This window comes from Patiria miniata, unplaced genomic scaffold, assembly GCF_015706575.1.
Source record: "Patiria miniata isolate m_02_andy unplaced genomic scaffold, ASM1570657v1 HiC_scaffold_5, whole genome shotgun sequence".
NCBI classification, from domain to species: domain Eukaryota; kingdom Metazoa; phylum Echinodermata; class Asteroidea; order Valvatida; family Asterinidae; genus Patiria; species Patiria miniata.
Genome location: NW_024037072.1, coordinates 23,972,625 through 23,987,194, shown reverse-complemented (window position 1 = coordinate 23,987,194; position 14,570 = coordinate 23,972,625). Strand labels below are relative to the sequence as shown.

The following is a 14,570-nucleotide window of genomic DNA, read 5'->3' as shown; positions in this document are numbered from 1 at the left end:
AGTACCCATTCAATTATATGCGAAGTTTTAGCCTGAACTATTTCCATTGCACTACGAAAGCTATACACAAAATGGCCACAAAAAGTGAATAAAACCTACCTTATTATTGTCACTATATTTACGTTCGATAATTCTTAAAAAATAATGGAAAATTCAGGCCTTTCGCATCATATGCTCAACGCTAGTCAAGACGGGAAGCTGGCGAAAACTCCGAAGTGTGTGATGCACTGTGCATGTGTGGCCCGCAGCCGACAGACCTCGTTTTACGGTCGAAAATTTCGGGAAACATGCTGCATGTGTCACTCCAAATACGAGTAGTGCGATCTCAAATGAACTCTTGAACACGGAAAATACATACACATTCTGTGAATTAACTTGCAAAAATGTTCTTTCTCCATCGGTGTTTTCTTGGCATTTTTGTAAACGATGTCGAATCCGACCAGTCGACATCGACAGTGCACGTGCCTAATGCATAGCCATGCTAGCGCATAGCCATGACAGACTGGTTACCGCACTTTCATCATGTCTTCTAAATTGGCCCCTGCGCGGCGCGGCGGGAACCAGTCGTCACTGCATCGAGCAAGGTTTACGCACGTGATTATAGTCACTGTGACATCGAATTGCGAGGTATGATGATAGATCGCGAAGCGAATTTGGTTTCTTTTGAAAAAAATAGCGAATGTAAGTAAGAAAACAAATAAATACAAGAATTTTTTGACGCAAATGGGTTGTTGAGAGGTATTTTGTGAAGACAGAAAAGACAAGCTTTTATTTTTATTTATTAATAATTATATATATTTTTTTTTTGGAATTGCCGATAGAATTTTTAGGGTCGCAGCCTAAAAATAGGGTCGGTCGGGTAACCGGAAGCAGAAGTATTATTTTTTGGGGCCTAAGTCTAAACATGCAGATATCTGCCCGCCGGCCAATCGAAGTCGACTTTACTAAATTTGTGACGTCACTTCATTCCCAAATCAGGACTAAAATTGTGATTGGTCAATTCGAATGCAGTGTTTTGGCAACCATAGCCTTTCACTCTGTGACAACTGAGTTGACACAACAAAAACCACAATTAAAAAATGGCGCAATTCTCTAAATAGACCCTTTCATAAAATTGGTCACTGCTCAGTCAACCGTGAATGTAATGACATGACCAGGGTGTCATTTTAAAGAGGAGATTCAACCCTAACAGAAGATATCTCCCTTTAATTCACATGTCCCCTACTTCTGTTCCAATTAGCAAAAATATCTCGGTTTTTAGTTTTTTTTATCCACCCTGTATAGTGGTCAGAGTCCCAAGAAAGATAACTACGACTCACAATATAAACAGCAATTATATATTAACTTGAACTACTTTATTTATTCCACTACTAAAGACTACTCCAATCTGTACAAAAGAAATGTGTTTTCCCATGTGTTTCTGATATTTGACCTACATAATGATTAGCCACTATCAGCTGGGCCCCAAGACTCCACGAACGGAGGAGTAAGTACAATTTTCAAGTGAGTTTTGAGGTCTAAATATGAAACATCTTGTCACCATAAGAACAAGCAACCAGACCCTTACAGGAGACCTTAATAACAAGAGATGCAATGTAGTGGCTGTGAATCTTTACCTTGATATCAACATTACTGAAAATATTTTCTTTCCAAAGATTGCCTTTAAAGGGAATGTACATCATTGGCTTTTGCTGTAATTTTCGGAAATGAACTATTTGAGGGGTTAGTACGTATAGTAAATCAAATTTTGTTACACTGACATGTTTGAAGTTTTGTGTTCGAAAATGCTGGAAAAACCAAGAAAAACAAAAATGTTCAATTTGTCTGGTTCCCTGACTCCACTGAATATGGAATGGATCAATTTATAGATGCTGGAAAATTGTAAGATATGGAAACCAGGCTAGCTGGCCTGCAGCCGTTTATGAACATGTAACCAATAGCAATCAAAATTTGGACTGAAAATATGGTAAATTTGGAGCAGAAGCTGACCAACGGTGAACGGCCGACCACCGTTGGAAATTTATACAAAAATACCAATTTTCTTGGAAATGACTTTACACCAGGTGCCATAATTTTACAGGAATGTTTTAGACTGTCATTTACCAACATCCTAGTAAGGTATTTTGTAAAAATGTGATAGTTTTGTTTTTCGATGTTTGCAAATGTTGTATATTCCCTTTAAGATGTGGCAAAACCGGCAAATTGTTTTAACCAGTTCACGTTGGAAGATGTGTATACAGGCAAAGGTTTTGCGGTGTTCGGAACAGATGACACATAAGCACGCAACGAGCAAGGCTGGAAATATTTGTTAGCGATCTGCTCGCAGCAAGCGAGGCCGGAAATATCAGGGTGTGCTTTTTCTGTGCTACCCGCAGGTGACGGCCTGAACCCGTCAGGCATCGAGGGAAGGAGGACATCTGTCATTCTGGGGATGGAAACTACTGGTGTTCATTTACTTGTGTCGCTGATGCAGGCCACCATTCCTGTACTCTCCAGGCCGTCGAAAAAGAAGAAATTGTTGTGAGGGATGTCACGGCAGGATGCAGCCTGTGGATGCAAGAATTAAGAAAAACAAAGCAGAAAAAACTGTTAGTAGCAGGTTTGCAGTTTTTTCTTCTACAGAGCTCTTCAATGGACCCTTCTGAATTTGGCTCCGCCCATCTTAGTCTATGGAATAGACCTTTGCACAGTCTATGATATGCAAGCAGATTCGGTGATTAATTATGCAAAACAAGACTGCGTCTTGACCTACAGATTCTGACCATTCAGCGCCTTGTATCGGGTTGTCCGTAACTTGTTGTATTACAAAAAGATGAGCCAAATTGACCAATCAACAGCTTAGTCCACCTTTCTGATCGAAATGATGTCACAATTTCTAAAGTCGACTCCGATCGGCTGGCGCGCGGGATTGCATAAAATTTACATTGCGCCGATATATCAGATGTTGGTTACGGAGAGGGCTCCGATGGTTGGACAACAGGTGATACTCAGACTAGGCCCACCTTTGGTGTGCGCACATTTCTCACAGTGCTTGTGACTAACTTGACGAATGTCATCTGACCAGAAGTCACTAATAAATCGGTCAATGTACACTTCCAATATGCTTTTGTATTGTTTTTGTGTTTTATTGGATTAACCCTCCAACTGTATTGGATTAACCCTCCAACTGTTATCTCCAAAATTTTGTGTGAAATGTGTAACAGTGTTAAAGACTATAAGAGGCTAACTTTCCTTGTTTTATTCAGCAAATCTTGCAAAAATGCAGTTAAGTCTCAGAAAACTGAGACTAAATCAATGTGTTTCTTTCTTTCTTAATTTTTATTTATTTTAGAGTTGGTTTCATTTTTTTACAATTTTGATTTCAGATGCAGTAGAAAGAGCATACTCTGCTCTTCATTTGGATGTATCACTGATTTTGACAAATTAATACATGAAGGCAAATGTGTGAGTGAAAATGTTGACTGTTCCTATACTGGAATTCGCAAAAGAAAATAATAGAAACCATTTTTGCGGTGGTGCCACGCCAATGTGCGCATGCAGCACGCTTTCCTAAAGACAAGGTGCGCATGCATTTTGGTAACAATATTTGTGAAAGGAGCCCAGAGTGCATGCGTATTACCTGAGCGCGACTCCCATGAGTCTGCTGTTGCATGAGTCATGAGTCGGCTGTTGCCGATTTTGTCTGTAGACCTTATTCAAGAGGAAGCCATTTTGACCGTGTTCCCTGAATGTATTTTATATATTGTAAACTGTTGACTGGGATGGTGCCAGACTATTTAGGCCCCCCCAAAAAATAGTTCTGCTTCCGATTACATGGCAATCGAAAATAGGGTAGGTAGGTAGGTAGGGAAATTTTTTTTTTTTTGGCCATTTTTTTGTGTGTACGATCATATGGAGGCTTCTCCGTGTAGTCAAGGGTAAAAGGTAGAAATTGATGGTTTTGGGTGTTTTTTCCTCACTTTTCCAATAAAAAAATTAGGGTAGGGGCTGTCAGAATAGGGTAGGTAGGGAAACCGGAAGCAGAACTATTTTTTTTTTTTTGGCCTTATGTGTTCCAAGCCTCACTTTAATAATGTTTTAGTGTGGCTTAAAACATTACAGGGTTTGTACTTTTATCACAAATTTTAAATTATTCAACAGAGCAGACTGGTATTAATTTGTAATGAACTTTATTTCATTGCTTTTATTTCTATTCGCGAGCTCCAAAAAAGTGGCAATTTTACCTCACTTTCAATTTAATATGGCCGAGTGGTGAATAAAGTCTAGTGACATACCTTGTGCAAGATTTGTACAGCCGTCTTTTAATACCAAAATGTAGCTTGGTGACTCCTTTCATTGGGTTGGATCACATTAATAATCAAACACGACAGCAGCACACCTAGACTGCTAGCTCAAAAAGTACAATTTTATCCAAGGAATATGAAAATGATGTACCTTAATTACTTCTTGGCCGAGTACACCTCCAACGACAGCACATACTGGACTAAGCTCAGCAGCACAGTGACTGCAAGACATTGAAAAGATAGGTACATAGAATGCACACACGAACCATTTCTAGCAGATTGTTTGACACAACTTGTGTGTAGTTTGAACTCATCCATTCCTTTCTACAGCCTGTCTAAAAAAAATGGTACAATCGAAAACGATTTTTTTTCAATATTAAATCTCAACATAAGTAAGTCGTTTTGAGCATCACATTAAAGAAAAAAGACCAGACTTTCCAATACTTTTTGTTTCATCTCATTTGCTTTTTTCAATCCAGAGATAACTCCAGTTTACTGCGGAACACAAAATCGAGTTTGTTTCTTTTGCCAAGTTGCAATCTTTTGTGAGCTTCAAGACAGCATGGCACAGTGCTCGAAACAACTCTGTCCATGCATAAAAGTGGCACAAAATCGATTTTGGTGTATCGCACTAAATTGATTATATCTCTGAATTGACAAAAGCAAATAAGATCAAACAAACACTATTGGAAAGCCCAGTCTTTGTTCTTTAATATTATGCCAAGTAAGAATGACTTATTTTGAAATTTCATATTCAACCAATTTTTTTTCTGATTGTACCATTTTTTTTTTGACAGGCTATAGAAGCAACCTGTAATCCATTACTCAAATAAACATCTACATGTATATGAGCCTGCATTACAGACCAGTCTTCGAGACCACGTTATTGGAAGGAGCTGAACTGTCAGTATATATTATTATAACACCTCACCCACAGATTCTGTATCTTGATTGGCCGAGAGCGAGTCACATGGCATTCGCTATTTTTGCTGCCTTGCTGTGCATGGCCAAAAGTACTATACTCGTAGCAACCAGAGTACTACGCATAAGAACTGGTATTATGTGCAAATGCATATACGGGTGTGCGCGTTGCGCGTATTGTTCCCAAGCGCTAGTGCTACTGAAGTGGGTTCAAACATTTCGTAAAGGGGTAGTTTAGAAAAGTGCAAGTAAATTTTCAACTACTTTTGTATTCAAATTGAAATACATTTTTATTGTATTTAGATTAAATTAATCAGTCATCGCTTAAAATCAAGCAATATCTGTGGGGGAGGTGTTATAAAACAAATATTGACTGCTTTGTCTCGTTGTGTAGTAAAACCAGCCTCCCTCGGTGATCCATGGAGCATTCTATTTTCCCTCGGCTTCACCTCGGGACAAATAGAATGCTTCATGGATCACCTCGGGAGGCTGGTTTTACTACACCACTCGAAGCAGTCAATATTTGTATACTATGTAGTTGTGTTACAGTATAATTGTGGTCATTTTGCGGAGAACACAAAAAAATATATTGTGGTCGACTCTAATGGAATCAGTCACAATCATGAGTCAAACACATGCAAGGTCACAAGTAAGAGGGGGTAGGCAACGGCAAAATAATGCCTTTGTTGCAATTTATTGGATCAGCAGATTACCGCTTGGCGTGAGACTGGAAGACTTGTGATTGACTTGGGAGGACTGGACAACAAATCCCCAAAAGTGGCGGGTGCCATTTAGCTGATTGCTTTGTCTTGATAAGATATTGAGCCAGACGTTTGCTCAATAGAAAGCAATGGACGTCATGCTCAGTACTTGGTTCCAAAGAGGGAGTTAGGAGGGACTCAAATGCATTGCCAACATTGGTCTTGGTTCCATGACGTCCTTAGCGGTGCGACGTTTTAGCGCACATGGGTTATTGAATTTTTTTTTTTTTTACCTGATTTTTTTGCTTCAAATGTCGGCTGATGACTGCAAATGGTGCCCGACTAAACTTAGTGCAAATATATGGGAGTCCAGAGAGGCCACATAAAGCTTATTCTCGACCATAACCCAATCTAAAAACACGTTAAAATTGTGCAGCAGCAGGATTCCAGTCAAACCAGTGAGTTTGGCGGTTTTGAGACATCATCTTTCATTGAAAAAAAAACTTTTTCATTTTGCCGACGCGCATGGCTACGGCGACGCGCACGCATACCAGAAACCGGAGACTTTTTTGGCCTTGACGCACATCACTATAACAGTCTGCAAAGGATGTCTTGGGAATTTTGTAATTCTGCTCGGGAAATTCCGAGCATGACCTAAGCATGTCTGGTGATGTAAGCATGTCTGGTGACGTAAGCATGTCTGGTGATGTAAGCATGTCTGGTGATGTAAGCATGTCTGGTGATGTAAGCATGTCTGGTGGCGTACGCATATCTGTTTTTTGTATGCACTGAAGCTTGTCTATAATGGAGGTCAATGCTTGTGTGACGGTTTAAAATATACCCCCCCCCCCCTTTTTATTTTCCGGACTATTTCTTATGCACTATATCCTTACGCCTCTTTCATTATTATTTAAATTATGTAACAATACACTCTTCCCGGCCCGGCAAACGGCCCGCCGCACTCCATCTTCTGTATTTGAAGAGACAACATTAGATTTACTCTTCTCTTCATTTTACAGGTAAATACTTCTTTATTTTCTTATAATTCATTACTTCTAGCTTAAACTTCATTTACTCATCTACTCATATCTTACGTGTTCATTTATATTTTATTAAGCCTTTTCTACGATTTATAGTGCATTTTCGTGGTTAGCAATACTTCGGTTTCTTGGACTTGTGGTATAGATTGTTACGACTTATTCCTTATTCTTAGACTTACAATCTAGCTTAATCCTTGTCATGCTTTAGCCATCCCTTTGATATTTAACTTTAGTAATTATTGTTTAGCATTTGCTTTCAATTACTTGGCTAAATCGTCCATGGAGACATATTTTACTTTTAGATATTTTTTATAATTTGTCATGTAAATATTTATTTAAACACTCCATCTTCTGTATTTGAAGAGACAACATTAGATTTACTCTTCTCTTCATTTTACAGGAATAAAACAACAGAGATAACAGAGAATTTGCTTCAGCCGTTCCTCATTCCCATTTCGACACCGATCCCCCCGGTGTCACACTTGCAAGTGAGCCAAGCGTTGTTAACAAAAGTGTTGACAGTGTAGACGAAGCAGTCAATTTGGCAGCAAAGAAACTGGGCCTTGGAAGGCCAAAAATCAGTGTTCTTCGTCAATTTGGACTTGGCCATGATTCAACCAAACTGTACGGTCTATCGGTTAGTGCCTAGTGCCATCAACTGCAGGTGTACAATACGTCTCCTGACTAATGGTTCTATTCGGAACAGCTCTTTGCTTTCCACCAATGCGCATATGCTAGAATTTTGCATATTAAGTCACGCCACGTTGCAATGCGAAATTCCCAAGATGTTCTTTGCATGCGGTTTGTCAACCGAGTCAGGTTTGTCAATGGGAACATGAATGCTGCTGCGCAGTACAAAGGCTGCATCGTCTATCGTGAACTACCCCGCTGTAATGAATGTCTTGCACCAAACTACGCCGACAAATGTGACCTGTTCTGTCAAAAGCAGACGCTTCTGGGCAGAGGTTGAAATTCAGATAGGGCCAAAAAACGCTGTGGGGTGATTTTTTTCCCATTTTCTAATTTTTGCATATTTGTAATCCTGAGCATGTCTAAAATATACTATAAAAGTTTGAAACCCTAATTTGATCTCTAATAATAGTATTTTTGATGATTTGTTAAGGTATATCAGTTAAAGAAATGTCTGTTTTGTGACGTTCGTGTCCATTTTCTCTGTTTTCTACTTTTCGTCCCAATGAACTTCAAAATAGCATAACTTTGCGCAGGAATGACCGGTTTCAAAAATTAAACCACCTATTAAAAGGAAACAGAACATATTTTAACAATATGCAAAAATCTCATTTTTGACCTTATGCCCAGAAAAGTCTGATTTTGACAGGACAGGTCACAAATGTCTGGTGTTCCATTGAAGACAAATACATGTTTATGCACATTCAGAACAAAAGTGTGTGTGCTATGCACTGTACACAATGTGGTTCCCCCAAGCAGCTTAACAAGTGGTCAGTAAATATATCCACTGTACATACGTGGAATCAATACATGTGTCGGGTCTTTCTCACCTAGCAAAGTCATCGCTGACAAAATCCGCCTTGATTCCAGCCTCATCCAGCACCTCGTCTCTCAGTCTCAGCAATTCTGTTTTGTCATTCTCCAGTTTGTCGGGACTAGGATTCCTTCCAAACTCCTGCTGAAATTTCCACAGCGCTGATGAAAATACAAAAGATACGTTCGGGTGGAATATAAAAATGTGACATCAAACATGGAACACGGCATGGAGTCTTTGTCCCACCTTGCACCGAGCGACAACATTTTTTGAGGTTTTCCAAGTCTGGTGCTTGACTAAGCATGTTTACTTGTAAACAATGTAAACTTTTTAAAACTCTTCCACTACGGATTTAGTTTCATCAACAAGATGGAATTAAATGCCATTGAATATCTGAGACATTTTATAAAGTTAGTGTAAGTCCCCATTCTTGCATGCTACTTAGCATATTACATGTATATACCAAAATGAAGCTTATTCTAAGTATGATTTTTAAAAACCAGTAATCTTGAAACAAATTCAGCTGATTTCTTTACTTCTGTTTGTTGATGAAGACATTAGTGCTATGATTGTGTTTTCAGTACTTGTTCAGAGTCACATTGAAGAGTATATGACGTCTGGCCAGCCGATATACAACTAGCCAATGTATTAGCTTGCCTACACAGAGTTAATACACTTAAGGCTAACCCTAACCTTCCCAAATCCTCCAGAATCCTCTTTGCAAAAAGGCGGATTTTGGAGGATTGAGGTTATATGGCAAAAGTGTGTGGCTAATTTTTGAGGATGCACTGTATCAAGGTCTTAGGCCAGACCTTGTGTTGTTGGGGCCGTATCAGAAGTCCGATGCCTTGTAAGTCCAAAATGTTGGACTTATGAGCGTTGGACTTATGAGGCATACAATTGATTTATTCCGCCTCATAAGTCTGACGTCGGAAAAACGAAGCCTTTGAGGCGTCGGCCCTATGAAGACTGGAGCTATGAGGCGTCAGACCTATAAGGCGTCGGACCTATGAGGTGTCGGACCTATGAGGCGTCAGACTTATGGGCCTTTATTTGGTTGGGGGATGCGATTTTGTCGGACTTATGGGGCGTCGGACCAATGAGGCGTCAGACTTATGAGCGGACCCCGTGTTGTTAATGTTAAGCCATGCATAAATTCAGGCTACATGTATATTGTTCTTGAAAACATCCGCACTGCTCCAGGATGTCACTGGCTCTGCCTCAACAGATTCACAGTGATTGCCGGAGAATTTTGCAGGATTGAGGCAGTGGTCACCCCTCCAAGGACCACATTCATGAAATAACGGAGGATTTTGCAGGATTGAGGCTGTATGGTATTTTTACATGGAGGCAGTTGGAGGATTTTGCAGAATTGAGGTTACATCCCAGCAAAAATGCCAAGGGAGTTACGGTTTTAATGTAATTTTTGAGTCATCAAGAATTGTTTTCGAACTAAAATCAACACATGCACCTCATGTTCAATGTTACACTTTTTTTACTCACCCTGCACAACAAAGTAAACTTTCGGCATGTACTTCAACTGTTTTGGGCTCAATTGTGTCCAGTCTTTCTGAAGGGCGTTGTTGAGTCGGCAGAAGTTGAGAGTTCGCTTGACATAGCTAGTCTCCTTGTGAAATGACTGCTTCTTGGGCTGCGGTTCATCGTCTTTGTCACTAACTGGATCCTTCTTGAAGTGGATCTTTTCCCTGGTGTTAAAACAAGATCAATATTAATTAGGATTGTACCGTTGGCTTGTATGGAACAAGAAATAAGTGAATGCTGCCACAAAATCTACAATATATGAATATCAATTAACAGATTAACCTAACTCCATACTGTCTTTTACTAAGTGCTGGACCAAGTCCGCCAAAATCCATCAATCACACTGCTTCGAATGAACTTCATCAATATTTTAATAGTCAAACCAGGCCTGCATGATCAAGTCCCAAAAATCCACCAAAATGCGGGGGGATGGATTTTGATGGAGTTGGGGAGGTTAGGGTTAGTGTGGTTTTCAATGGGATGTTGGGTAAAGGAGTCAATCTCTTAGCAAGTTCCTAGTTATGTATACAAGTGGAAAATGGAAAGAGAACAAAGTTGATTTTAAAAGTCCTTGCAGAAATTCATGGAACTTTCTTATTTTACTTTTTAACTTTCAAGGGGAATCATGCTTTATATAAAGTTATATTGCATGGACCGTGCATTCCTACATCTTTCAAACTGAATGTCATAAATTGAGTAGTCATGCATGAATTTCTGAAATCCGTCAAATGCAGTGGTTTATTAAACCAGGATTTCATTCAAGGTAGTGAAAATGAAAAAATGCTGGCTTTTTGCTTTTGAGTGTTACAATGTACATTTCTATACGGAAGGAGAAGTTGACATGATTTTTTTTATTTTTTGAGAGCGATGCACTAATTTTTCAGCGTGAGGAAAATTGTCAATCTGTCCAGTCAGCATTGGGGAAGCACCTCCCTTAGTTTTTGCATGGTGAGACCAGCGGTCTCATGATTTACATTTCTTATGCACGAGACTTTCATAATGTACCATTCACGTTTCATGATGTACTACAACGCAGCTTCACTTACTCAACAAAATCATGCTCGTTCAAATCAGCAAACATGTAGCCATAGAACCCGTACGTATCCCCTGCAAAGAACTTCACTCCGATGTCATGGCAGATCCTGTTCACCCTGTCCAGTGTCTTATACGAGCAGCACGTCAGACAGACGATGTCAAACTGTCGGAAGTATTCCTCAGATTTACTGGTAATGTTAGACTCGTCCGCTGTCACACGCACGTTGGGATTCAACTCTTGGGTGTTTGCGACTGATGCGAGTGCTCGCTAAAATCAGAAAAGACAGAAAAAAATACATTTATACGACAATTCCGGATTGGGTTTCATTCTTAAGATTACTCATAAGATGGAATTTGCATCCGGGTGCTGTGAATTCATTACTGGGTTTTGCTCTTCGCCAACGTATTTTTAGCTGGGGACAGCAGCTCAGCACGTCGTTGTGTCTCTCCGTTAGTAGTTAGTAACAAAAACGTTCTGCGCAGCCGCAGCTCAACGAAAGGCGATAATCCGGGGGACAATAGCCGCATGCCTGCTCGGCCGTACACATTCCACGCAAAGTGCAACACAAATTCATTGGGAGTCCGCAGCTTCCAAAATTATATCGAGCCTGTTTATAAACAATGTACACATGTATATAAACACTGAGTATACAGTAAAACAACGGGTTACTACTGACGACCTAATAGAAGGCGCCCCCTGAATGGTCAGAATCTGGAGGTCAAGATACGGTCTTCTTTTGCACAATTAATCGCCGAAGCTTCACGGATATTATAGACGCTTGCTTTGAAAGCGGCTATTCCAAAGACTAGGGGACAGGTTACCCTGATAAAAGTTTATGACACCTCACCAAAGTTTTGCTGTCATGCTACAATTTTATGACCCCGCCATTTTTTTCCATTACCCTTTCACATTTTTAGCAAACAGCAAGAAGACTACATGTACATAGTTCATTGCTTCCTAATTAGCACAAAATATGTAAATAATTGAAGTGTTTTCTACCAGTAAAATGGTAGTCTCCGTCAGGACTGCCACAGTAATTGTTCTTAAAAGAGCACCCTTTGTAAAGTTATGGTTCTGACAGTCTTGATCACAGCACCAGAGTAACTCCAGACTGGGACCCAGTGCTGGAAAACATGCAAAACTAATTCAGGCCAACTTTACTCACTCTTTAGCCAGCAAAATTCTCGAAAAATCTTCATTGGGCAAAGAAAAGGTCCTCAGTATTTCACCAGCCAAATTTGAAGTCTTGATTCAATTTTTTTAAAGGAGACTTTTCTTCAATATTTTGCACCTGAGAGGGAAGTTAAGTGATTTCAAATTGAGGTTAAAGACTAGACTGGTACTGTGGTACAGGTCCAACCATGGTCTAACCATACCAACTGTTTGAAAAGACTGGCCTCTTCATTAGTCTGGTGGCCTACTATGGAGAAATGTGTAGAATTAGAGATCAGTACCAAACATGCCAGATGTTTACAGTTGATTGATGCAGTAGTTACTGAAGGGTTGTTGGACTGGTTGTTTCGGGTGCCAGTCTATTTTCTTGTATTGCATGTTTTGGGACTCTCATACACAGTATTGAGAGTCCTAAATTTTTGGACCAGAGTAACTCCAAAGTCCTCTCACAAGTCCAGCCACAAATAACAGTAAATGAACAATGACAGAGGAATACTTTGGACAAAGTTCATTTGAACAACTTGACTTGTGATTGATTTGCCATGGACTTCTGTTGACTTTGAAGACTTAAATTTTGATGAAGTTGGCCTCAACACTGAATTGTGGGAAAATACTGAATGTCACTGTTTTGCTCGTACCCCCCGCCCTGCAAACAGGACGCTGGGATACTCTGATGAGCTTCACAGAATCCTGTGAAGGAAGTGGCCTATGACCTATGTATAAAGCATCTGGCTGCAGCTGTTCAAGACCGCAGATAGTCAATGCGCGCAAATGCTATCCGAAAACTTTCCCATAGAAATGCACACATTCCACACTGGATGTGATTTCTGTTTCATTGCGGACCATGTGGACAAAATTCTGAGCGTCGCATAATACAATTTGACCGTTCGTGATTCGAAACGGAGCCTGGGCGAGTGACGGGAATTGTAAATTTACAACATAGATAAGTTTTAAATATTTCCTACATTTTTATTACGCTTTTTCAAACTTTGAGTCATGACCGTGATGACGCCCAGGTCACAGGTCACGCAAAATCCAACCAATCAGAGAATGAATTCATCAGAGTATCCCAGCGTCCTGTTTGCAGGGCGGGGGGTACGAGCGAATGTCACTGTCTCCTTGTCATCAACTTTATACTGAAAAATATTGAAAAGAAAAGACTTGTAAGGCAGCAACTGTCATCTCACATTTTTCCCGACATCTTCTCTGGAGACGAGGAATTGTGAGCAAGCATCCAGTTCACTGACGCAGGAGTGGTCCAGTAGTGTGATGGACTTCACCCCAGCAAGCACCACGTTCTTGCACACCTCTGCCCCAAGTCCACCCAGGCCTGCCAGGAGGAAACGTGTCCCACGCAATCTAGTGAACATGAACAAAGGACAACAAAAAAATTGAAAATCCACTTATTAATACATTTAGTTACATGTATAGTGTTGGCCGCTACAAACCAGAGAATAAATGGCACTACTGCCACTCGTTATTTTTATTTTTATTTTTTTTTTTATGTAGGACCTTTTGCCCTAAATACATTATCCTTAATTAATGGATAATGCAATGAAATTCTTCATGGTCTGACACTTGAATAAGGAAAACTTTACAAAATACTAGTCCGAGTATAAACTAGGACTGTACGAATCGCCTTTTTTAACATTTGGACACGGTCAGGCAAATATCCCCTGACCATGTCCAAATGTTTAAAAAAGGCAATTCGTAGAGTCCTAGTTACTCGGACTAACAAAATACATGTAGTTTAAAAGTCTGAAATAATTCAGGAATATAGTTCTCCATCTCCATTGGTCATGTTGGTTAAGTCAGCAAATATCCTGCCAGATACATCAACGCTAACTTGCGCACTGCTTAGTCATGTTAGTGTTAGTTATCATGCAAATGATGCAAAATAGAGCAAGGAAGGCTGTTGTGAACACGCGACTGAGTCCGGGTCAACTGGTAAGTAAGTCAGCATGGTCAGTGCCTTCCTGCATGCGTATGCATGAGCATGGTATTGGTATTGATAACATCAATCAATGATGAGATTGAGACTGAGAGACTTTACAATGTGACCCCCATGACCCCCAATGTGATTCAAATTTTTCAATGCTTCTGCCTGGACTTGGGCCGCGAGGCTTACCTCTTTTGTGCTTCCAAACCCCACAAGCGAATCTGTCGATCATACAAAGCTGCCTCAGCTTCCGTAATGACAGCTGATTCTTTTTCAGTAATATCGGCCATGTTTAGTTCTCATTTAACAAAGGATATCAGCAGAAAAATACGATGCTTTGTTGACGATCGGCCTGCCGCAAACGCGTGCTCGTTCGCTACTACATGTACTGATTCTTCCCATGTACTAGAGTTGAAGTTGAACTGTGAATG

General features: G+C 40.1%; 1 protein-coding gene across 1 annotated transcript; it reads right to left on the bottom strand.

Moving 5' to 3' along the window:
* Positions 1–2,153: 2,153 nt before the first annotated feature.
* LOC119740903 (SUMO-activating enzyme subunit 1-like) lies at positions 2,154–14,523 on the bottom strand. Its single transcript, XM_038216378.1, has 7 exons — positions 14,329–14,523; positions 13,388–13,559; positions 11,038–11,294; positions 9,953–10,155; positions 8,466–8,610; positions 4,435–4,504; positions 2,154–2,547 (listed from the first exon to the last, which is right to left on the bottom strand). Exons 1-7 carry the CDS (start codon positions 14,427–14,429, stop codon positions 2,449–2,451), a joined length of 1,047 nt encoding a protein of 348 aa, XP_038072306.1. The 5' UTR covers positions 14,430–14,523; the 3' UTR covers positions 2,154–2,448.
* Between the last annotated feature and the right edge of the window lie 47 nt (positions 14,524–14,570).

What these genes read in the sequence shown, in the direction of transcription:
- LOC119740903 (XM_038216378.1), bottom strand. Translation starts at nt 14,429, where the DNA reads ATGGCCGATATTACTGAAAAAGAATCAGCTGTCATTACGGAAGCTGAG. An exon ending in AACGAGCATGATTTTGTTGA is followed by an intron (nt 10,156 to 11,037) that starts GTAAGTGAAGCT and finishes TTTTAACACCAG; the next exon opens with GGAAAAGATCCACTTCAAGA. An exon ending in TCGGCCAAGAAGTAATTAAG is followed by an intron (nt 2,548 to 4,434) that starts GTACATCATTTT and finishes TTGCATCCACAG; the next exon opens with GCTGCATCCTGCCGTGACAT.